Below are 24,640 nucleotides of genomic sequence, written 5' to 3' on the forward strand. Positions count from 1 at the left end.
AAGTACATTGGGGGTTTGTAGATTATAGGCCGCAAAGTTTATAAAATGAATGTAAGGTTCCTAAAATGAGGTGAAGTACATTGGGGGTTTGTAGATTATAGGCCGCAAAGTTTATAAAATGAATGTAAGGTTCCTACAATGAGGTGAAGTACATTAGGGTTTGTCTTTGTGACCCCCCTCTTAATTCACTTTAGTCTAAAGGTAGCTGAGCAGCTCAGCTGTTGGCATGCTACACAATGCCTTCAAATACTACATGGCATTTCATACAAAATACTTATTTCTCCTCTTCTTCCATCCTATTTCTTGTTTCTGGCTGCAGTGTTTTGCCTCTCCAATGCTGTACTCAGAAATACAGAAGGAAACAGCAGCAGGCCTGCTGCAACCAAGGCACTTTTCACACAGAACAACAACACCATGCAATTTTGAAAAGTCTTAGCCACACAAAAGGGCATACATCCAGAACCTGAATGATATTCTAACAGTAGGAGACTGACTAATACCACAGGAGACACTTGGGTTGCCTTTGCACTACACAATTACATCAGTGATTAACTGTCATGGTATCCAGTGGTACCCTAGTTTTTCAAGTTTGCTAAGATGTAGTGCTGGTGAAGAGTGCTGAAGTTACCAAAAAGACAAACAAATGAGTATTTGAACAGATTTGCAGGACCTGAGCGGAGCAGTGGAGTACAGGAGAGCTTGGACATGACTCATCTACAGAATCACCACAGCATGGGACGATTCAAGGGCAGCTAACAACAACAAAGAAAAAGAAACTTAGAATTTTCTCCTGTCATTCGGTGGGGAGGGGATGCTATAGTCTTTCTCTCATTATAGTCATGAGACTATAAATCCCAGGATTCTCTAGAATGCAGCCAAGATAGTTGAAGTGGTAACTGCACAGGAAAGGTACACTACTCAGCATATTATTATTATTTAACTAAGATATTACTTTAAGTAAATATTTCACTAACTGGAGTGATTAATGGGTTTCTATTAGGATTGCAAGCAGAAAAATATGAGTTTCTATTAGGCTGACAACATAACATTTTGGTTCTAATTTTCTGCCTTCAAAGCAAATAAAAGATTGACTACATTTATACAGTATAAATTTGAATGTTGTTAATAATCTAAGGAAGGTGCATTTTTAAAGATATTGAGGAAGTACAACTAGCTTACAGTGGCCTCTTCCAGATTGTTCTAAAGAAATATAAGCTCTCACAGTATATCTCCTTTATTTCTCCAGGGTATTGACAATTGTCATTGTCACATCCAGTTGTCAGCAGGCTCCTTTATGTTATTTTTGAGAAGTTGTTTTTTGTTGAACATAGCAATAGGGAGGGTGTTTTTTTAAAAAAACAAAACTGGGGGCAGTGGTTTGCTGAGGTTATGATATGTTCTCATAGGGGTTTATTGATTTATTATCATTTTGTTAAAGTCACAGTGCATCAGTGAAATAATGAAATAGCATTTCAGTGCAAAGATGCTATTTCAGTGATGGACTGAAATGCTGTAACTCTGTTTTCTTTAAAAAGGAGAAAAGTGAGGAGAAAAGGAGGAAATAATTGTCCTTGCCTTTTGCCTTCCCACCACCCATCTTGAAATCGTCTAGTGGCATCATGTTGTGTGTGCACATGGAATGTAGACCACACTGGAGGGGTAACACATGTTGGGGCCCTTTTCTCCTTCAATGTGTGCACACCTAGCACCCACCCTGCTCTGCTGCTCTAGTTCTCTCTGCAAGGAGGAAGCCAATGTAGCAAAGGAGGAGGGGCAGCACACACCCTTTCCATCCCCTCCCACTGCCTCCCCTGTCTGGCCTTCCTGGGCAGTCCTAGGCTGGTGGGTGAATGGGAAAGCTAGAAATGAGGGGCAAATGCATAACCTTCTGGGTTGATCTGTCACCAGTCTTTCTTCCTGGAGAAATGGCCTGGTGATGGAGGAGCAGAAGGGGTGTCTCTCTGTCTTCTCCCATGGCTTCACTTGCCCAGCCTCTCTGGGCAGGTCAGGTGAGGGGCAAGACAGCAGCTGGGGAGACAAGAAAGTCCATCTGGCAACTACTGCAGGGTCTGGCCAGGTGGCAAGTGAATGGGAGACTGGAGAGAGGAGCAGGTGAGCAAGTTAGTGGGACTGGGTAGGGCAGACCACCCCCAGCCCCTCTGGCAGCCCTCCACACCAAGTCAAACCATAGTTAGTGATGCCACTGAAACCTTCCAGAATGCAAACACTGCAGCTTCCATAATGTTACATGTCATCACAAAAATGGCCAAAAATCATGCTGCGATCTACAACAATAGATGTACATATGTCCCCTGGGACATTTTTTTTGATCCAATATGTCTTTTTAAAAAAAAAACCCACACAATTGGAGAGTGGGAATAAAAAGTTAAGAGTTTTTGCCAGAATCAGCCAACAAATACTCCTGAATAACAAAAATGTCATTTATCTCACACACAATGTCTCTTTCTCTCACACACAGACATATATATATATACAGGCATGACAACTACAACTATAATTGTCCCATTTGTTTTCTTCCTCTTTTTACATTAAAAACAAATCCCTGCCACTAACTATCAGAAGGAGCAGCCATTTTGATCATTGTATTTGTCATTCACCACCATAGCAGCACATTTGAACTAAGATAGCCTTTAAAACTAATAAGTCAAGAAACCCTTAGAGCAGAGTGGGGAAAGTATGACCTTTAGGTCCCACTAGGGCTTTCTTCCTAGGGAAGAGGCCTGCTCATGGAGGAGCAGGAGGGGTGAAAGTGCCTCTCTGTCCTCTCCTGTGGCCTCTGTTTTTGTGCTCCCCAGAACATCCTTACAAGTCCCTGCACATCCCAAAATGGCCCATCTGAAAATGAAACCAGAAGTACAGGTATACCTTAGTAAACAAAGTATACATTACCTTGGGTATTACTTTTTTTAAAACAAACTTTGGTACAAGAGGCAGAAATAACATGAAGAGAATATGGATAGGCTCCTACAACACAAAAGATGGGTGAATAAATAAGGCTTGTGGCTGGGAAGCTATGCCTTTGCAAGTGGGAAGGGGTTCCCAAGAAATTAAATCTCTCTGGCTTGCCTCCATACACAATCACTTATCCTGACTCTGTGTCTTGGCTACATGAAAAACAGTTGCAGTCCATCCCCTGCTTGCTTCTGGCTTCCTAGAGGGAGCTACTGGCAAGGCCACCATTTCACTCTGAGGAGTTCTGGCCACAAATTTGGAATGTTGTGAAGGGTAGGGAAATTAAAGCTCATTGATGTAGGAGAGGAAGCCTCTTAAGCTGGGAAAAGGTGGCTGAGGCGGTATCCAGACTGGTGCAAAGTGCTGGCCTGAATACGTACTAGGGTTGCCTCGGGGCATCCTTTCCAGACGCACTGCAACCCTAGTATGTAGCCGAGGCGTGGTAATGGCGGTGCCCTTTCTACATGGGTGCCGCCATTACGACGCCACGGCCGCGCCGCAGCCAAACAACACAGCGCAGATGTGATGTCCTGGCACCGCTGCAGGGCACTTGTGGCGCCCTTTCAGCAGCACCAGAAGGAACTCTGTTTTGTACGCTGCTTCTGCCGCGCATGTCGCTGGCGCGGCCTTTAAATGACTACACCAGCGATACAGAGAAAAAGGGGCCAAGCGGCCCATTTCTCCCTTTCCCCGCCGCTGTCGGGGTGTCCTTGGGGCATGAAGCCCCAAGGACACCCCTTTCCAGGCATGGGGAAGTGGCATTTTGTCACTTCCCCAAGGCCAGGAAAAGCAGCAGATCAGGGCCTTTGGGGCAGCTGAGGCTCCGATCCGTTGGGGAAAGGGGCGGGTGCAGGCCGCCCCAAAGGGGTGGTCTGTATCCTACCTGAGTCACCTGACTAATGAAGTGCTGACTCGTGGAGGCAGTGGTAATACAGAATCCAGGACTCCTGCCTGGACACTATTGGGCTTCCCTGGCTATTCTGGTTTTGGGGGAAATATGGATGGAGAAGCAGGTTCCAGAATTCTTCTTTGTAAAAAGAACCTTTGCTACGGGAGGTTACATATAGCAAAGCATGCTTGTAATGTATAATGTCATGTCAGTTCAGGTTTTGGCCCTTTATAGCCCACTAGGGATGAAGGGAAAGGTGAAAAATGGCCACTGCTCCAGGCATAGCTGTGCCTGGGAGGTAGCACAAAATGTATAATGTGTGTGTGTGTGTGCATCAGTATCTGTAATTGTTAATTTCAAGACTATACACTTCTAGTGTGCATGTATGTATGTGTGTGAGTGTTGTTTTATAGTTTTTTTAGTTAATAAGCATGACCTTAACTCCTCAATTAATAGTGCCCTTTCCTAATTATCTTATTTCTTCTGCATTTTTTCTTCTGTGAGACCATCATAGTTACTAATATTCTGATGTAGTATTCCCCAAGGAGCCTCCTTGTTTCCTTTTAAAAGAGGCTGTTTTAGTGAACTTTCTACTAATGGCCTGATATTGTCAAATGTGCAGGGCAAAGAAGAAGGCCCTGTCAACAACTGAGGTTGTTCTCAAAAGCAATAAACAACAATGAGAATCAGTATATATTCACCAGTGTTAAAAGTGCTAACAGGGATTTGCAGACAATTGAGGTATATAATACTTACAGTTGCAGATAGCTGTGGTCCATTCAGTTGTGCATGCAAAATGGCCTCATTGATTGAATAGCGGATACCCAAAAGTGTCAATTCCAGATCATGAGTTCCAGCCATTTCATTGGTGAGATATTCCAGGGTATAAATGTATTCCCTCCATGGAGCATCTAATTCAGATACACTGGCAAAACAGCCCCTCATTACATTTAGACAATACCCTTCGCAAGGCCTTATTAGTGTCAGGCCCTGGCAATGAGGGCAATACTGCATCTTCACTAGTGCCCGGGTACACTCCTTTGTCAAAGTCACATGCTCAGTTGCATTCAGCACTTCAGTGCCCATCCCAAGGGCTTGGTTGAATACTCTGCTTGCCCTGAGAGACTTAGCTAACTCTGTAACCACTTCTTTAGAATATCGTCCAAATGGATTTACATCTTGTCGTGTTAAGCGCAGGCATTCTGTGTACTCCTCTGACAAATCTGTAATTCCTGGGTTTATTAGGCGGCTGTAAACCAAAGGGAAGAGGCTGTCAAAGAACCGGAAAAAAGCTCTTTCCACTCTGGTTTGAGCACCCAAGAGGTAGAGAGAGATGTCTGTAAAGAGCTCCTTGACTGGCTCTGCTGCTTCCTTCGACATAGATCTGTAGACAGTCTCAAACAGAGAAGTTGTGTGGTTCTCCGCAAAGTGAAGCAAGGACTCAAAGGTAGCTGCAGAAACAGAGACATTAAAAGGTGAAGAGAGGTCAGTTCTTTGTTAACACCACTCAGCAACATGGATTATAAAATTATATGACTATAGATTATAGCTCAGGTAGTTTACAAACTTATTGGACATTTTATTTCTACTGTAAAGATTACAGCACTTGAGGAATGGTAGAAACCAACTAATTCTGACAGTTTGTTTTAATGGTAGTAGTAGTGTTGCCCTTGACTATTTTTCATCCTGGCATGCAAGGTCACATCATTGTGGTAGCTTTCTCCCCTCTGTAAGAGAAATGAATATTCTTCCACAGTGTTCTCCCCATATTGAGAGTCCTGAATTTTGTGCAAGAATTATTCTGTAGGGGAAAAAAAACACATGTGGTTATTTGTTCAAAACATGTCCTGCACAGGAAGCAATGTTTTTCACACAGAAAATGGGGTTTGTGTGTACAGTCAGTTTTTTTACACAGAATAATTCATCCACAATGCTTCAGGATGTTTAAAAACTGGGGGAAAATTGTACAAGAATCTCATTCATCTGTTATCTTTTCCAATGGGGTTTCCCAATTGTTGAGCAACCCATTTTTTCACCTGAGAAGAAACAATAAGAAATATTCTGTCCATCCCTAACAGATTCAAGTCCATACAATAATCCTAAGGGGCTAAAATTCTATGCTCTTCCTTACAAGATGAAGACTGGGTACATACAAATAGATCCCAGTATTAAACCAGAGAAAGGGGTCATAGCTCTGCATTGAGTAACATGACATCAGCAGAAAAGCTGCCAGTTTCAAACCTGGTATTTCCATTTAGGGCTTAGGGCTACCTTTTCCACCTTTCTTGCAGTGAACTCAAGAAAGCTATGTGGCTTGCTTCTTCTGCTCTTTATCCTCAAAGAACAACACTGTGGGGTAGAGAAGTATGGGGCTGGAATGAAAGAGTCTTGAAGTCAAAGGTTGCCCAACAAATATCATGATTAATGGGTTTTATAATTTGAATCTCTGAATTCCAAGATTATACTCATTTTAACTAGCACAGATGAACTGAAAAATAACATGTGAAATAGATTTCAGCCTGGTGTCTATACAACACTAATGAAACCATCTTGTCAACACTTCAATCACTTCAATTTAATTGTAATTACCTGGACAAATGGGATGAAAAGTATTTAGCTTTGTACAAAATAACAAACTATCATCAAAAAGCAGTTTCTGTTGAACATCAGCAACAACCCAAGAACATGGGTTGTTGCTGTGTATACTAGGATATACAATAAAGTATTCAAGTTTCTCTTAAAGTGTGTCTACTCTGCACAGGTTTGATGCCACTTTAATTGTCATGGCTCATCCAATGACATTGTGGAATAGTATGTTGAGATATTTAGAGCTCTCTCCTGGACAGCTATATTGTACAATCGGAGTACACTGGAGCTTTCTAGAGGACAATTCTAGGTGTTTCATCAAACTACAAATCCCAAGATTCATACAAGCAGCCTGGACTGCCAGATAAAATAAGGGATAGGGCTCTTGTACCATTAACTCTACAGTTATCATCTCAAGTGGATGCGATGGCCAGGAGTGCTTGGTACCAGCTTCAGCTAATGCGCCAACTGCATCCCTACCTGGATCAAAAGGACCTTGAAACAATGGTACATGCACTAGTAATATCTCGCTTAGATTTCTGTAATGTACTCTACTTGTGACTACCTTTGTACCAAGTTTGGAAGCTTCAATTGGTTCAAAATGCGGCAGCCAGATTGGTCACTGGAACATCTAGGTCAGACCATATAACACCAGTGCTAAAATCTCTTCACTGGTTGCCAATTAGCTTTTGGGTGCAATACAAAGTGTTGGTCATCAAGGAACATGAGAGACATTGCAGACTGGGCCAGCCAGAAAAATCAGGAGTAGCAGAACATGCCACAAACCATCCTGGGCATAAAATATTGTTTGAAAACACTGAAATTCTGGACCATGCCAACCACTACCATGTCAGGATGCACAGGGAAGCCATTGAAATCCACAAACATCTGGATAAGTTCAACTGGAAAGAAGAAACCTTTAAAGTGAACAAAATTTGGCCACCAGTCCTGAAGAATAGCAAAATAAGGACCCAGCAAATGCAAATGAGAAACCACTCAGAGTCAGGGGTTTTCCCAGCAGACACTAATCCTCTTTTGCATTAGCCTCCCAGCCTGAGGTCTGCCATCAGCACAGTACAATACACATGCAAATCACTCCTGCATTCCCAGGCTCACACGGTATATATAGACCCACTTTTTCCAGGCAAGCTTTATCTGAAGATGCCAGCAACAGATGCTGGCAAAACGTCAGGAAGAAAATCTTCTAGAACATGGCCACATAGCCTGAAAAACCCACAAAAAACTATGTTGGTAATTACCTTTAAAGTCCTATATGGCTTGGGCCCAAGTTACTTGAGGGAACGCCTCTCCCTACAGCAGGGGTAGGCAACCTTTTTGAGCCGGGGGCCAGGTTGCTGTCCCTCAGACAACTGGGGGGCCTAAGCCAAAAAATATATAATTAAATATTTTTTTAAAAAATTAGATATATAAATAAACCAGGACAAATGTAGGACAAAATTTTGAAATGGAAGACACTTTTTTTAAAAAATGGAGGACACGCAAAAAAATTTGCTGATTTTTTTAAAAATGTTAATATAAATGCATGTTTCTGAGGCTTCTATAGACAATTGCCCCCCAAAGGCCCCGGCAGCAATTGGTGGCAGGACCGGGCTGGGGCCGCTCCCAGGGCCTCGCCGGGCTGCATCCGGCCCGCAGGCCGCAGGTTGCCTACCCCTGCCCTACATAATCTGCCCTGCACTCTCAGAACATCTGAGAAGAATCTATTAGACTATTCAAAGACCAGGTTATCAACAACTTCCCACAGAGTGTACACAGCCATAGCCCCCAAGCTATGGAACAACTTGTCGGAAAGAGACCCGTCTTATCACCACCTTAGATGTCTTCAAGAAGGGACTTAAAAAGATCTCTTCCGGTGGGCCTACCAATCTTTTATAAAGAACTAAGGAAAAACCCCACTTCTGGTCGTACCTGTGTATTTTAGATGATTATTTTATTGTTCTGAATTGTATTTTCTGAGCGACATTATTGTTTTATTGTATGGATTTTAGATGTTGTTGCTGTTTTATGGTTGTAATCCAACCTTGATCCACAGGAAGAGGTGGGAAATACAAATAAAATTTATTATTATTATTGTTGTTGTTGTTGTTGTTGTTGTAGAAGAGTGGACTTCAGTGGGTGTCGCTTGACCTCTTCTGCACAACAATGAAAGGAACTGGAGCATTATCCCTTATTTCACCTGGCAACCATGCCTGAGTCAGGGCAGTTAAAGTGTATTCAATTTTTTGTAACTGTAGATAATGTAGATTTACAGTATACTGTAGATAGACTCATAGCAAAGAGTCTCACAAAGAGAAAGCTGACTCTTTTCCAACACAGATGTTCACTACAATGTCTAATACACAACTGGGGATTTCCTGGCCCCTTATATCTTCTGTTCACAAACATGATTTGAAAAAAGTACCACTACTATGCTCCACTGACCCCTTAACCGACCCATACAGCCTTCACATCCTGCTCCAGCTTTGACCGAAAGGAAGTCACATAGAAATTTTAGCAAAGGTGGTAGCAGAGGAGCTGTACAAACGGCTATCTTTTCCATCATTACTTTGGGCATTTTTACAAACATGGTCTTATGGCAAGTGTGCCCCCCCCCCCCCCCCCACCCAGTAAATCTCTCCAGTACAGAATATAACAGATATTCAGTGAAATAGCCTGGTAATCTAAGGAACACCATTCAACTAAAGTTGTGTTGTACTTGTGGTGCAGTTCAACACCATTTTAAGTGCTGTGGCTCCATCCCATGGAATCTTGGGATCTTTAGCTTTGCAAGGCCTTTGGCCTTTGTCAAAGAGTGCTGGTGTCTCACAAAACCACAACCCCCAGGATTCTATAGTATGGAGCCATGGCAGTTAAAGTGGTGTCAAACTGCATTATTTCTATAGTGTAGATGCACCCCTAGACATCACAAATATCACTTCAGGTTTCTCCTCTCATGAGTTAAAGAAAAGTATCAGGATAAGACAATAAGACAGAGGTTGGACTGAATGGGAGGAGCCATGACTGCCTGGTCCCCTGCTACACTATGGGATTTAAAGGTGCACTTATCAAGGTTTCCATTTGCAGGGTAGCAATGCTATGAGTTTGAGCAGAGTGACCACAAGTCAGGAAAATCAGAGGGCACTGAGTTAGATCATTTGAAGCAGACTGGATAACTTTTACCAGATTGTAATAATTTATAACACCAAATGGTTTTGTAATCGTAGGAAGCCTGGGAGGGAAAATGAAATTTTAAAAGTTTCACTCTGACACAGAGGCCTGGCTTGCCAAGATGCAGCTTGAGGCAGCCTTTTACAACTGAGCTGTAAAATTCTGAAAAAGGGGTTTATAATGGAAAGACTGACACTACGATAACTGTAATATCGTTAACAACACCACTCTGCTCCAATAAAACAGTTGGTATTTGCCAAGACATCTCTATTTAATTTTTTTCAGCTGTAAGTAATGTTCAAAGAAACTTTATTTGATAGGAAAAAAGCAATTTCTTAGTTCATAGTTAGTTCAGTTGGGAACTAAGAACTAAGAAATCAACTGAAAAGTATATTGTATTTAATATTGGCTGCAAGAATGGTTTTAGCAAGGAGATGGAGGGAGGAAACAACACCATCAATAGATGAGTGGTTAATGAAAATATTAGACACAATGGAAATGGACAGATTATCCTGTTTTATTAAGGATAACTCAATAAAAAGTTGGGAAGATTATATGAATCCGATAAGCTTTTACGAAAAGATATAGATAACTCATGATGTTAAAAATAAACCTATAAATGTATACAACAAAATTAGTTAGTTAATAATAATAATAATAATAATACATTTTATTTTATTTTATTATTTATAGCCCACCTCTCCCTGCAGATCAAGGCAGGTTACAACAAATGAGAATAACAATAAAATACAATATACAATTAAAATCCACAATTCTAATTAATCCCCTACCACAACCCCCTTCCAATCATAAAAAGTAACAAACTAAAAATAATAACAGTATAAAATAAACAAAATATAAAATACTAATTAACAGAAAAAAAATAAAATTAGCTAAAATTAGAGGTAATTAGAGGTGAGACGTTTGTCTTTCTTGGGGTACATGGAGGCTATCAATATCAGTGGAGGCGAGGCTAATCTGGAAAGGCTTGCCGGAAGAGATCTGTCTTAGTAGCCTTTTTAAAGGCTTCTAGAGTGGTAATGTGATGGATCTCCTCCAGCAGGTCATTCCATAACCTAGGAGTAGCAGAAGAAAAGGCCCTCTGGGTGACCGCAGCCAATCTGGTCTTCTTAGGATGTGGCAAATTTTTCCCAGAGGACCTAAGTGTGCAGGGTAGATTATGTGAAGGAAGGCAAGTAGTCCGACCCAGGCCATGTAGGGCTTTAAAGGTTATATATAACTAACACCTTCTACTGTGCCCGGAAACTAATTGGCAGCCAATGGAGAGATTTTAGGACAGGTGTTATATGGTCGGTTCTAGATGTCCCTGCGACCAACCTGGCTGCCATGTTTTGCACCAATTGAAATTTCCAAACTTGGCACAACGGTAGCCTCATGTAGAGCACGTTGCATAAGTCAAGTCAAGAGGTTACCAGAGCATGTACTACTGTTTCTAGGTTGCCTAGCTCCAGAAAGGGTCGCAGCTGGCATATTAGCCGAAGCTGATTACAGGTACTCCTGACCATCATGCCTATCTGTGCTGTCAGCTGGAGAGACAAGTCAGGAGCACCCTCAAGCTGCAAACACAGTCCTTCATGGGAAGTGTGACCCCATCCAGAATTGGTTGACATATCTCCATTCCCGGATTAGGGGTCCCTATAGCAAGTACCTCCATTTTATCTGGATCCAGTTTGAGTCTGTTTTCCCTCATCCAGTCTATTACTGCCTTAAGACAGGCATTCAGAGGAGAGAAGTCATCCTTAGTCACTGCAACAGTTTGAGACATAGAGAAACATATCTGGGTATCATCAGTGTACTAAAACCCCGTCCCGTATCTCTGGATGATCTCACCCAGTGGCTTCATGTAAATGTTAGATAGCATAGGAGACTGCCCTGAAGGATGCCAGATTTTAGCTGTCTTTTAGAAGAGCAATTGTCTCCCAGCATCACCATCTGGAATCTGCCTGAGAGATAGGAACAGAACCACTGTAATGCAGTGTCCCCAGTTCCCAACTCTCCTAAGCATTCCAGAAGGATACCATGGTTGATGGTATCGAAGGCCGCTGAGAGGTCCAAAAGCACCAACAGGGTCATATTTCCCCTGTTGATGCCCAGACAGAGGTCATAAACTAAGGCAACCATGGCAGTATCAACTCCGTATTCTGTCCTACATCTGGTTTGAAATGGACCTAGATAAGCAGTTTCCTCCAAGACTGCTTGGAGGTGAATGGTGACTGCTCTCTTTAGTTATCAGGATGTAACTTCACAAATGTATATTAAACTTAATAATATAATATAAACATACAAAATGACATATGACAGTACATAGAAATAATTTATATTATTTTATATAAGACTATATGTTAATATCAATTGTTTATTACAATTAATTGTGACTAGAAAGTAGTAAGAAAATTGGTTTATAGGAGCAAGAATATGACTGGAAAACAGAATAATAACAGAGAAGATGATTTAGAGGAGGTGGAAGGATAGAAATTTTTGTATGGAAGGAAGAATAAATAATAAGAGAGCCGTTAAAGCCTACACCAGCAATGAAATACAATTTTTGGAAGGGGGAAAGGGCAGGATGGGGTATAGGGATAACATGCCTTGAAAAGTTCTGTATACAAAATGAATATATGTAAATATGTACTGTATTTATGCTGTGGACAATAAAAATAAAAAGGAAACAAGCAAGCTAGTCATTTAAAACAAATATGTCAATAATATAAAATAGATATCACCAAAATCTGAGTAGTCTGTTACACACACACACACACACACACACACACACACACACACAGAGAGAGAGAGAGAGAGAGAGAGAGAGAGAGAGAGAGTCAGTTTACATATATACATATGTCAAACAACAAATTCATTTTCTTATTCTCATTGTACTTTTTAAAGAGGCTGTATTTTTAATTTTAGAAACAGATTTTTTCAATCAGTTACTTTTCTTCATGGTTTTTTTTTCCTCCTCAAAAATGCTAAAGTTTATTCAGCAAATACACGTAATTATCAACATGGAGAAATTTTGAGTAATGTCACATATGTTGTTTTGTATGTATCATCAGAAGAAACAGTAAAGGAAAATGATCTGAAGTCACAACATATTTTGGTTAAGACTCATTTGCTGTTAAGCATATGTACATACTTGAAATGCTTATGAATCAGCATCCGCTGTTTGGTTGGACTAAAACAAATGAGAACAGCCACTTCTTTACAATCTCTAATCCTAAAGGCATTTTGTTTGTCCATAGTTATAAGGCTCCATGAAATGGTTTCAGACAAGCAAATTGCTGGAATGGTATTCCCAGTCTTCTAATTAGGAATAATGGCACTGTGTGCCGATGAATAAATTCTGACACAAAGAAGAATTTCCGCTCTGATTGTACAAAGGAGACAACTTACTCCATATTGTTTGGAGCTTTATTAATGATGTGCTCTCAATACACTTTCCTGGAACCCTTGATAAGCAATTTATCAATCCAATACTCAACTTTGTTAGAAAAACAGAGGATGCCAGTTTTGATTAACAAATGTTGAAAATTTCAAATGTGAAGTGACTAACTCCATATTAATTTTAATTAGGGGCCCCTACAATGTTTTTCTGAGGTGTTAATTAGACAGTACCCTTGCCTTACTAAAAATGCATAAAAATCACCAAGTGATAGTGTCTTCTCACTGGAAACAGTGTGGCATGGTGTTGATTGTAGAAGCTCTGAAAGCTCCATTTAAACTCACCATCACAACCAGCTTTGGCAATTTATCTTCCCTCAACACAATTCCAATTAAATACTGCAATACCAATACATTGTAATACCAGTATACAGTACCAGTATACCAAGTACTGGAATACCAATGGACTTTGAGCTTGTTTGGTGGTTCTAACAAGAGATTGCAGCTGAGAGTGCAGCCTTGACCAAAGAATAGTCCATTAATGTACAGTAAAGCACTTCTCATTTTAAATTTTCAACATTCCTTCTGTCTGGGATGGTTGTCCTCTTCCATCAAGCACACAACTTCAAGAGGGATGCACATGGAGCAGTGAGGGAGGAAGGGGACACATGCCAAGGCAATCAGATCAGTTGAATCAACTCTGATGATCAAGGGAGTAACAGATGTCATAACCAGATTGCCCTCACATTCAAAAGACTGGAATAATGAAATTGTCCTGCATTAAGGGGCAATCCTAGCAGCCATAGGATATAGCAGATTTTTCAGTCCTGGGGTAGAGAGATCCCATACACACAACAACATGCAAGTACTTGTGGTGGTTTTCTCCATGAGCTTAGAAAAAAGATACAGGTGAGTAGGGTGGGAGAGTCTTTGAATCCCCAGCCCACTCTGCTCCAGTCCTAGCAGAAGCCCAACATTTTTTTTTCACCCTCTCCTCACTTTCAGTGGAAAGAATTTTCCCTATTTTCAACACAGAGGCAAGTAAATGAGAAAACCTAACTCCCTCCTTACTTCTCCTCTGCCTGAATGAATCTAACAGAACTCTTACTAGGCTCTGATATCTGAGCACTCCAGTATCTGACACAAATTAAAGGCTCTAGTATCCAAAAGCTGCATCAGCATAAATAATATTGTCCCATGAAAGGTTTGTACATATGTGTGTATGTTTATATATGTTGTCACTTGTAAATGCATGTCTTTGTATGTTTAATAAAAAGAAAGAAAGATTGTGGTAAGGATTACTGAGATAATTAGGAGTACTGTGATACTTGAACAACAACAGTGCTGGTGGTTTATTATTACTGGTAATTTTGTCTAAAATGTATATAAATGTCACACTGTGATTCAGAGGGCCCTTCTACCCAAAGCAGCAATGCACTTGTCCATTAAAAGAATCTTCAGAGCAAATGACTTCCTTCACCACAAGAAAAGTATGTGCATTGCAGGCAAATAGCAATTATTCTATACAATCCATGTGGTATTGTTAAAAATGTCATGAAATGAAAGACAAAGTCTGTCTTTATAGTTACAGTTTAAATATGAGATATATAAAAGGGAACAAGAGACGAGAGAATTGTGAATTGCCAATAGATTGTCTATGAAAAGAAAAAGCAGGGATCACAAATAAAATTAAAAAGAGCAAGCTAAGAACAAGGAGGGAAATAGGAGTCTTAAAAAGAAAAGAAAAGAAACTACGGGAAGAAATGTAAAGGAGGAATTGTACCACCTTTGAGACTAACTGAGAGAAAGAAAGACATAAGCTTTTGTAGACTTCAGTCTACTTCCTGAGATGCTTGGAGTAAAGTGTCCAGTACAGAGTTTTATAAGCAAGCTATATGAATAGCATTAGAAATGCAAACCTACCAGGTATGGTGATGGGGTGACAAGTTTTGACTATTGTCACTGGGGAACAAAGGCAGGAGGAAGAATATTGCCTAAAGCCAAGGTAAGTAGATAAGTACATACCATATGAATGGTAGTGGGAGTTATTGGAATGTGGTGTGATGCTGCCTAGGAATGAGAATGTAGATATCGTGAACTGGCCAAGAGGGCCCTCATGAGGCTTGGGGAATTAACTGTAGTGGTTTGAGCATTGAACTATGACTGTGGGGACCAGGGACCTAATACTGGCTAGACCATGTAAACCCACTGGGTGACATTGGGTAAGTCACAGTCTCTCAGCCCCAGAGGATGGTAATGGCAAACCCTCTCTGAAGAAACTTGCCAAGAAAACCCCATGATGGGTTTACCTTAGGGTTTCCATATGTTGGAAATGACTTGAAGACACAGAACAACAACAACATCAAAACAATGAATGAGTATGGTGTACCAAGAAGCCAATGTCTTTGTTCAGCACATTGTTGATGGACTGTAGCTTGAAGATATATTTCTATTCTGCTGTTTAATTGTCCTATCTTCCTTTGTTGTTGTTGTTCAATGACAAATGTTCTGAAGTCTGAGATGGAATGCTCAGGAAAAGTGAAATGTTCTGCAACTGGTTTTTGTGCATTCCCATTCCTAATATCTGATTTATGTTCATTTTTCATCTGTCATCACTCTATCATCTTTTTACCTCAGACAACTTCCAGTTGGACGCTCTAGGACTGCAGAGGAGGAAATTGTCTCAGCCAATCAGGACACGAGGACTGACAGAACGGATATAAGAACGGATAGGATTACTGCACTAACTTTTCATGTTCCGGTATGATAACGTTCCATCTGTCAGAACTGTTTCTCATCATTCTCACCCTGGAACGCTGTTGGAACACTTTGAGGTCAGAATGGGAACTCAATGGGAACCAAACCGTGCAGTAAACTTTGCTGTGTTCCATTCTCATTTGGTTCCCGGAACGTTATCATAACACTATGCAATAAAGTTCCTTGACAGGGCTGCATCACTATCCAGAATAGGTTGTAGTTCATTGATGATACATCTGAGTGGTCTCAGTTAAGAACTGGGGGTTATGTCATTTTCTGTCTTCAATCTGTTTAGTAATGGATTACTCCTGGGTACAAGTCTCGTCTTGTTTATTTGATTGTTTTCTCACTTCATATATCGTAGCTTGAAGAATGCTTGTTGTAATTCCATGAGTCTGATGTCCCTGTAGACAGATATCTATGACTGCTTATGCTCCCAAGTTTTTCTTTTTCTCAGTTATCACAGAATCATGGAGTTGGAAGAAATCACAAGAGCCATCAAATTCAACCCCTGCTGTGCAGGAATACACAATCAAAGCACTCCTCCTGACAGATGGCCATCCAGCCTCTGTTTAAAAATCTCCAAAGAAGGAGACTCCATCACCCTCCCAGGGAGTATGTTTCAATGTTGATCAGCATTTATTGTCAGGAGTTTCTTCCTAATGTTGAGGTGAAATATCTGTTTCTATAGTTTTAATCCATTGCTCCAGGTCCTATTCCCTGAAGCTGCAGAAAACAAACTTGCTCCATCTTCAGTAAGATATCCTTTCAAATATTTAAACAGAGTTATCATATCACCTCTTAACCTTTTCTTCTTCAGGCTAAACATACCCAGCTCCCTCAGTCACTCCTCCCAGGGCATGATTTCCAATTAGTCTCAACAGTGCTACAATGCCCATACTGATCTGGATAAACACAATTATGTCTTTGAATTCTAATTGAAAACATATTAGATAAGAGACAACACTATATACAAGAAACAGCTATTTGTTTTATTGTTCTTTCAGTTAAACCTTTTAAAATGTTATCTGGCATTTAAGATCTCTTGAGTATCCTTTTAAGTTAACATTGTTCCAATTATTTATATATATTCACACATTGTTACATTTACACCACACTTTTGCACCAAAACAAGATAAAACATATAAAAAATCCAGGCAGCCAACTACTTGGGCACTAAGAAAACCAGTCTCACCAGAAGCTTCAAGAATGTTGTGCTATCATGCTCATTCTCTCTCTCTCTCTCACTCACACACACACACACACTCTCAAACACAAGAGGTAGTATGCCTCTCCATATCATTTGCTGGAGAATATGAGAAGAGTGCTTTTGCACTCATGTTCTGCTGACAGGTTTCCCATAGGCAACTGGTATACCACAGTAGGAACAGAAAACAAGACTAAATAGTCTTTTGCACCTACAACCAAGTTTTAGTTCTAATAAGAGTAGACCAATTGAATCAAAACAATTTATATTAAGTGTTGGCATCAGTTTTGCATTGTTTTAATCAATTCAGTGGTTTTACTCCAGCTATAACTAACAACTGGATTTAGGCCTTGGTCTGATTCTGCACAGTTCCTCTTGTGTGCTTATATGCCTTCTGTTAAGGCTGTTTTATGGATGCTGTTTTGCTGTTATTGTTATTGTTTTGGTTTACAAAATATGCTTTTCACATTTACACAAATGCAAAGTTTTCTAATATAACAGAAGCTCAAGCAGATCAAAATATACCTGAATTTAGGGCCCTTTACAGATGGGCACCCTAATACGTACTCTGTACATACTAGGGTTGCCCGGGGGCATCTCTTTCAGACGCCCCCATCCCTAGTACTTACAGGGTACGTACAAAATGGCGGTACCCATTCTACATGGGTGCCGCCATTAGGATGTCACAACCGCGCCACCTCCAAATGGAGTGGCGCGGGACGGGACGTCCTGGTGCTGTGGAAGGGCACCTGTGGCGCCCTTTCCGTGGCGCCGGAAGGAGCTCCAATTTGGAGCTCCTTCTGGGTTTTGTGTCACTGGTGCAGCCTTTACACAGTTGCGCCAGCAACACAAAGGAGAAAGGGGCCGACTGGCCCCTTTCTCCCTTTCCCCAATGTGTTGGGGTATCCTTGGGGCTTGAAACTCCAAGGACACCCCTTTCTAGGCCACGGGGAAGCGACCTTTTGCTGCTTCCCCACAGCCTGGAAAAGCAGCGGATCGGGGCCTCAGGGCTGCTGCTGTGGCAGCTGAAGCCCCGATCCGTCGGGAAAAGGAGTGGGTACAGGCCGCCCCAAAGGGGCGGTCTGTAAACTGCCTTGGATAAGTTTAAATGCTGTCTCTTTCTTGGTTATTATTTGACCAACTGAGTCCCTCTATAATTTTAAAGCAGATGGGAAAATTAGCACAGGTGCTCGGTCTCTCTTCTTGAATGAAAATATAAAGTGCAATAAGACTGCAGACAAACTGTTCCATTTCTAAAATATACATAAAGACTGCCAAATCTTTCATGAAATATTCCTACAGGTCAAAGTCATCCTGCATGGAGAGAATCCTGTTCAAATATTTTATCATGTACTCTCTCAGCATGCTTGACATTGCAGCTGATGTTGCATCTGTGATGCCCAAACACAGCTGATCAAACACTGCTCACCTCTGGAAACTTCATGTCTCAACTGCCAGTCTTTTAAAATTAGCTCTTGGAGATGAGCCAAATAATTACAAGAGTCCACATTTTCTTTGAGTATGCATGGGAAGCATAAGGAACCTCCGTGCTGGGTAGCTAATGAGCTATTACCCTAGAGAACTCAGCTGACTCCTAACAGTAACAGACAATAAAAATGATGCAATGCTTAATTCATGACACACACAAAAAGATTACCCCCAAATTATGTACTTGTCTCTACAGTAGCAGACTTATTTAAAATGTTTTAGCAGGAAACAACACATTCCCAAGAGATATAGTCATTATAATGAAGACTGAAAGATTTTGCTCAAGAGTCTTTACCTTCTATAGGATGCAGATTAATTTATTTGCCTTAAAAGGGGATTAAAACTAGAAATGTATTTTGATTTTGGTTTCTCCATGTTCTAACTCCACTTACTTCAGTAGATTTAAGCTTGCTTTACACCTGTGTAAATCATACCAGATACAGAGCATTTCACAAACTCAGTTTTACATAAGTTCTACAGTGGTTATATCTTTACAACTGAATCCAGCCTTGAGAAACTTAAGGAAGTTCCCCAAAAGGATGGCTGGGACAAAGGCAGTGTTATCATAAATCCTGCATATGACTTCCAGATGATACATACTAAGAAAAGGAAAATGTAAGCTTCAGTGGAGGAAGTAAATTTTGTCTGCACAATAAAAGCATTTTCATGTGATGTCCAAGTTGTGGAAGATATATATAGTATAGTTGCCCCAGTATTTTCAGTGACAGATAGGTCTTCATGACCAGGCAGGATGAAAGGTTAACAGTATAAATGGAAGGCCAGACAGACACTGAATTCCATCCTAGGGACTATGCTTCGTGCTCCTCTACAAAGGATGACCTTTTGATCGGAACCACTAAGAATACCTTGCCTCAAAAGTAAATTATTTGTCCATCACTTCAGATCTTTTACAAGATTTATTGGAAATATAACATGAACAACAGAGCAACAAAAATAATTCCTTATCCTGGGACTGCTGCAGCACTCTCTCACACAGACCATATATATATATAATGCCCCGTAAAAAAAATAGGACCATAACTGGATGGGTCAAAAATCACCTGAAATGTCCACACTCTCTCCACCTAGAAAAGATAGGTGAAGCATAATCAGCATTGAAGAAAAGTTTGTGAAGGATTGTTGTGTTGCAAAACATTTGAGATTATTTGTATTCCAGCCTCTGTATACGGGTTGGTACACTGTCTGTGCCTTCCACAAATTAACATCATTAGAGTTGGAAGGAACAGCAGTGGCCATCCTGTCCAACTTCCTGCAACACAACAAAAGCACTCCTTAGAGATGCCCATCCAACCTCCAGAATCTTCTTTTCTCCTGTTTTTGAAGATGGGAACAACATTTCTCCTCCCCCCCATCTGCTAGACCTCACCTGTTCCCCAAGAAGTCTCAAAGAATATTAATAGATTTTTATGTGGGTTTTTCAGGCTATGTGGCTGTAATCTAGAAGAGTTTATTCCTGATGTTTCGCCGATATCTGTGGCTGGTATCTTCAGAGAATGCTGGCATGGGAGTGGTGTGTGTGTGTGTGTGTGTGTGTGTGTGTGTGTTCTCACACTCACACACACACAGTGTGGGCCAAGATTGGGAGGAGTGGTTTCCATGTTAATCTGTGTATTGTTCAGTTGTTGAATAGCAAGCCCTCAGAGTGGGAGGATATGGAAGGAGGATTTGTGTCTGTTTAATTAGTGATCCATTGTCTGCTGGGGGGAAAAAACCTCATTTGTGGTGGTTTTAATTGTATTTTGCTGGGTCTTAATTTTGGCATTTTTCAGGACTAGTAGCCAAACTTTGTTTACTTTAAGCATTTCTTCTTTCCTGTTGAAGTTGTCCATGAATTTGTGGATTTCAATGGCTTCCCTGTGCATTCTGACCTGATAGTTGTTGGCATAGTCCAGAATTTCAGTGTTTTCAAACAGCATTTTATGCCCAGGATGGTTTATAACATGTTCTGCTAGTCCTGATTTTTCTGGCTAACTCAGGGGCTGTACAAACAGGCCCTAAGGGGCTGCATGCAGCCACCCCTTTCCTGGCCAGATCGGGGTCGCTGCAATCTCATGCTGTGGCCCTGATCTGGCCTCTGGAGGGTTCAAAAAGAAGTCACAAAAAGTGGCTCCTTTTTGCACCCTCCAAAGGGTGTCATAGCCACGGCAGTGCGGCTGCATGGCACCCCTTCGGGGCTGCATCATCTGGATGCAATACCGGAGTCACGCCATGATGCCACACACTATCTGGAATGGTGCATGGCATCATGACACCCTTGGGGTGGAGTCAGGGCTACATGCACCAGGACGCTGCACTCTGACTCCACCCACAGGCTGGCACAAAGTGCTAGTCTGTACAGGGACTTAGTCTGCAGCGTCTCACATGTTCCTTGATTAAAATTCCTTGATTAAAATCCGAATAAAAATCCTGTGGGCCTCCCTCCTCTTCCGTGGCCATGAGGTTGGGCTATGGGGCTTTTTATCTGTTATTTTTGGATAATTGTAGTATTTGTATTTTAATCTTTTGTATTTTAATCGTTGTGCTGTATGGATTGCTCCTGTTGTTTTAAACTCTACTGTAAGCCGCCCTGATCGTTGGAAGGGCGGGATATAAATAAAATTTTTATTATTTTATTATTATTTATTGATTCGTTTTGAACACTGTGTTTTGTGGTCCCTATGTAGACTTGACTGCAGCTGCACAGCATGCGGTAAACTCCTATGGCCACTAAAGGGTCCCTCCTGTCCTTCACTGAGCGAAGCATTTGCTGGATTTTTTGGTTGGTTTATAGATCATTTGGAGGTTGTGTTTCCTCACCAGTTCCCCTATTATGTGACTCCTTTGATGTATGGTAAAAATACCTTCAGTTTGAGTGGTTGTCTTCACTTCTCTGGGTTTTTCTGGGTCTGGCAGCCCTTCTGATGTCTGAGCTGGAGTAACCATTAGCCTGTAGAGTGCTTCAATTCATCTTCCAGGAAGTGGGGTTTACAGATCCTTTTTGCCCAGTCTACCAATGTTTTTATTGTGCTTCTTTTTTTGTCCTGGGTGATTGTTGGTGTTCTTCTGTAGATATCTCTCTGATTACTTCTTCATATTATTTTAATACCCCTGGAAGCATCCATTTGGCCATTTGGGGCACATTGGAATTTGACTGATCCCAGTATAAAAGCTTGTCGTTTTCTCAGCAATTCGCCCCTTTTCACTCGCTGCCCCTCACTCCTGGAACCTTCTTTCCCGCAAGCAAGAACCATCACTTCTTTAACCAGCTTCAAAACGGAGTTGAAGACCATCCTGTTCAGAGAAGCGTTCCCAGGCATTGCATAATTGTCACTTGCTATTTGATATTCTTTGTTGCCTGTTTTATTGAATCATTTCCTGTATTGCTATGTAATTTATATGTGTTATCCTACTAGAGAGGCAGGTTAGCTCCAACAGGCCTCCCTGGAAGAAGATTAACCATCCATTAAGAAGCCAAGCCCTCCCTCCAGTCCCTCTCCCCTGATCCAGGCCTCGGAGGTAGAGAAGAACTGCTGGCCATCATTCCCTTCTCCACCACCACTCCCTTCTCCTTTTGTGTCGTGTCTTTTTAGATTGTAAACTTGAGGGCAGGGAACAGTCCAATTAAAAAGATTGTATGTACAGCGCTGTGTAAATTTACAATGCTTTATAAATAAAGGTTAATAATAATAATAATAATAATAATAATAATACCCAATAGGGTTTGTGCCAGCAAAAAACTGAAAATGAAGGCAGCCTTGTTCCATGCCGCTGTCAGAAGACCTGGTTCTTTCTTTTAATTCCCTAAACTGATAAGAATTTGTTTAGAGTAGCAAGGTATTCCTGCATTTCCTCTTTACCTATCCTGGGCTGCAGTTTTCTTGTTTTTCTGTGCCTTCAAGTAATTTCTGACTTATGGAGATCTGAAGGCAAACCTATCACAGCGTTGTTTTGTTGTTGTTTTGCAAGATTTGCTCAGAGTGCATGCCTCTGAGCCTGAGAGAGTGTGAACTTCTTTTATCTTCTCCCCTCAAAATTTATTCCTTTGTAATACAGATGAGGGACTCTAATGCAGCTTAGGTCCTGAGCATACCAGCCAGGAAAGCACAGGCTGAGCCCATGCTATTTTTGGCCTGGTTGCTCAGGGCCAGTGCAGGGACCCACTACCAATGCATGCTCCTACGTTTCTACAGCATTGCTCCTACTAAGAAGCACCCCCTCAATCACTGCATCTGATGCAGAATTAGGGACCCTGACTTCACCCATATGGCCAGGCACCTCATTTCTGCATCAGAAATGGTGCTGGGGAGCTTCCCAGTAAGAGCAATGGTGCAGAAAGGTAAGGAGTGTGCTGGGGCTGTTTAAATATCCAGAGTCTGCCATGGAGTCTCCAGAAAACTCTGTGGCAAACTGGGGGTCAAATTGATCCATGTTAAGAGCTGTTTACCCCAGGGTCAGACTAGGTCCACCAGATCCACATTTGGTCTGCCAGAATCCAGGCTGATTTTGGCCCTGAGGTTTTGGTCTGCACTGTCCAAACAGGACAACATGAGGCTGGGGAAAACATGGACCTTCTGAATTGCTCCTAGGAGGCTGTGCAGACCACCCCGAAGGGGCAGCTTCCAGATCGGGGCCATGACAACCGCACGCCGCAGCCCTGGTCTGGCCTTTCCAGGGCACAAAAAGGAGCCGCAAAAAGAGGCTTATTTTTGCACCCTGGAAAGGGTGTGATAGCTGTGGCACCGCAGCTTTAAGGCACTCCTTTGGTGCACTCCTTTGTAGTACCGTAATGCCGTGCACCATGTGGAGCAGTGTGCAGCATCACGCCTCCTTGGGGCGGAGTTGGGGTGTGCATCATGTAGATGCCATACCCCGACTCCACCCCCAAGCTGGGCTTTATGGTCAGTTTGCACAGCCCCTTGGTCTCAGTAATATGAAACAAAGTTAACTATCAGCAGCTGTTCTTCATACTCCACCAAGTGCTGCAGTCTTTCAACTTGTTTGATCAAGCATAGGGAGGGTTCATGACTGACTGAGCTAAAGCTTTGATCTTGTAGGCAACCTGGTCCAACCATCTGATTGACCTAGGAGTCTTTTATATGTAATTCCATAATCCTTTGTAACAAGTAACAGCCCCTACTCTGTTTCTGCCCTAAATATAACTATTGTAACATAAATTGGGAAAGGGGGATATTTAAAATGACAGTAGAAAGAGTTCCAGCAGTCTGGGCTTTAGTTCAGTTTAGTGAAGAAGCCTCCAGAAAAACTCAAAAACTGAACACCTTCCTCATCCCCAAGAGGAAGGAGCTTCCATGAGTTGTTCCTTGTGCCTTGCTCAGGGAATATTCAGTTTTATAGAGCCTTCCAAGGTGGTCTTTAAGGACTTTTGCATTACTCTTCTTTGAAATAAACACTGGGGACTTGCACAACAAGCAAATAATTTTTTTAAAAAAGTACAATTTGTTTAACCATCCTCCAAGAATCTCTGTCATCAAGCATGCAAATTTTTGACAGGGAAAATCAACACCAACATTCAGCTTCATTGTATCCACATGGTTTCCCTTATTTCCCCATTCAATCCTTTCTGCCAGATACAATATTTGTGCAACAAAATCTCCATCTTAACAGATGAAAGATGGATTAACACTTGTGAATTTCAAATATCAAACCTTGATTTTCCAATTGTTATAAGGCACACCATTTTGCTATGTCATTATATTTAATGGGACTTAAGCATCCACGGATTTTGTTATCCATGGGGGATCTCGGAACCAAACCCCAGAGTATAACAAGGGTCCACTGTATAAACATTTGTATGCAGCTCCACATCACTATACGAACTGCTGTGAAGGTGAAGACAGAAACTTTTTGAACTACACAAAGAGAATCCATAAACTCATAGCTTCATGAAACTGAACATGATATCCAGATAGTGCTTTGTGACCAGGGTTCCATGTGGTTCACAGATGTCCATGTATGGCATTTCCTTTCATAACTGGTATATGGGAAGTAGTACTGCCCTGGTCACTCCAATTGCTGTTACTATTTCCTTGACCATTCTTTCCAATGGCCGATGTGAAGTGCCAAGTCTGATTGGTCACCAGTTCCTTGGGGGTACTTAGCTCCCTGAGGTTTATGTTCATTCTTGTATGGAGTGCATTTTTAATTTTGGTTTT

The 24,640-nt window shown here is 41.4% G+C and overlaps 1 protein-coding gene across 3 annotated transcripts in view; it reads right to left on the reverse strand.

Annotated features, from left to right (window-relative positions):
* LOC121925404 (glypican-5-like) overlaps nucleotides 1-24,640 on the reverse strand; it is a 715,763-nt gene that overhangs the window by 381,954 nt on the left and 309,169 nt on the right. For all 3 annotated transcript variants that reach the window (XM_042457518.1, XM_042457516.1, XM_042457517.1), the window contains exon 3: nucleotides 4,619-5,313. In XM_042457518.1, the coding sequence (XP_042313452.1) occupies nucleotides 4,619-5,313 (695 nt within the window). The remainder of the gene's footprint in view (nucleotides 1-4,618; nucleotides 5,314-24,640) is intronic.

This window comes from Sceloporus undulatus, chromosome 3 (genome assembly GCF_019175285.1).
Source record: "Sceloporus undulatus isolate JIND9_A2432 ecotype Alabama chromosome 3, SceUnd_v1.1, whole genome shotgun sequence".
In the NCBI taxonomy this organism is placed as follows: domain Eukaryota; kingdom Metazoa; phylum Chordata; class Lepidosauria; order Squamata; family Phrynosomatidae; genus Sceloporus; species Sceloporus undulatus.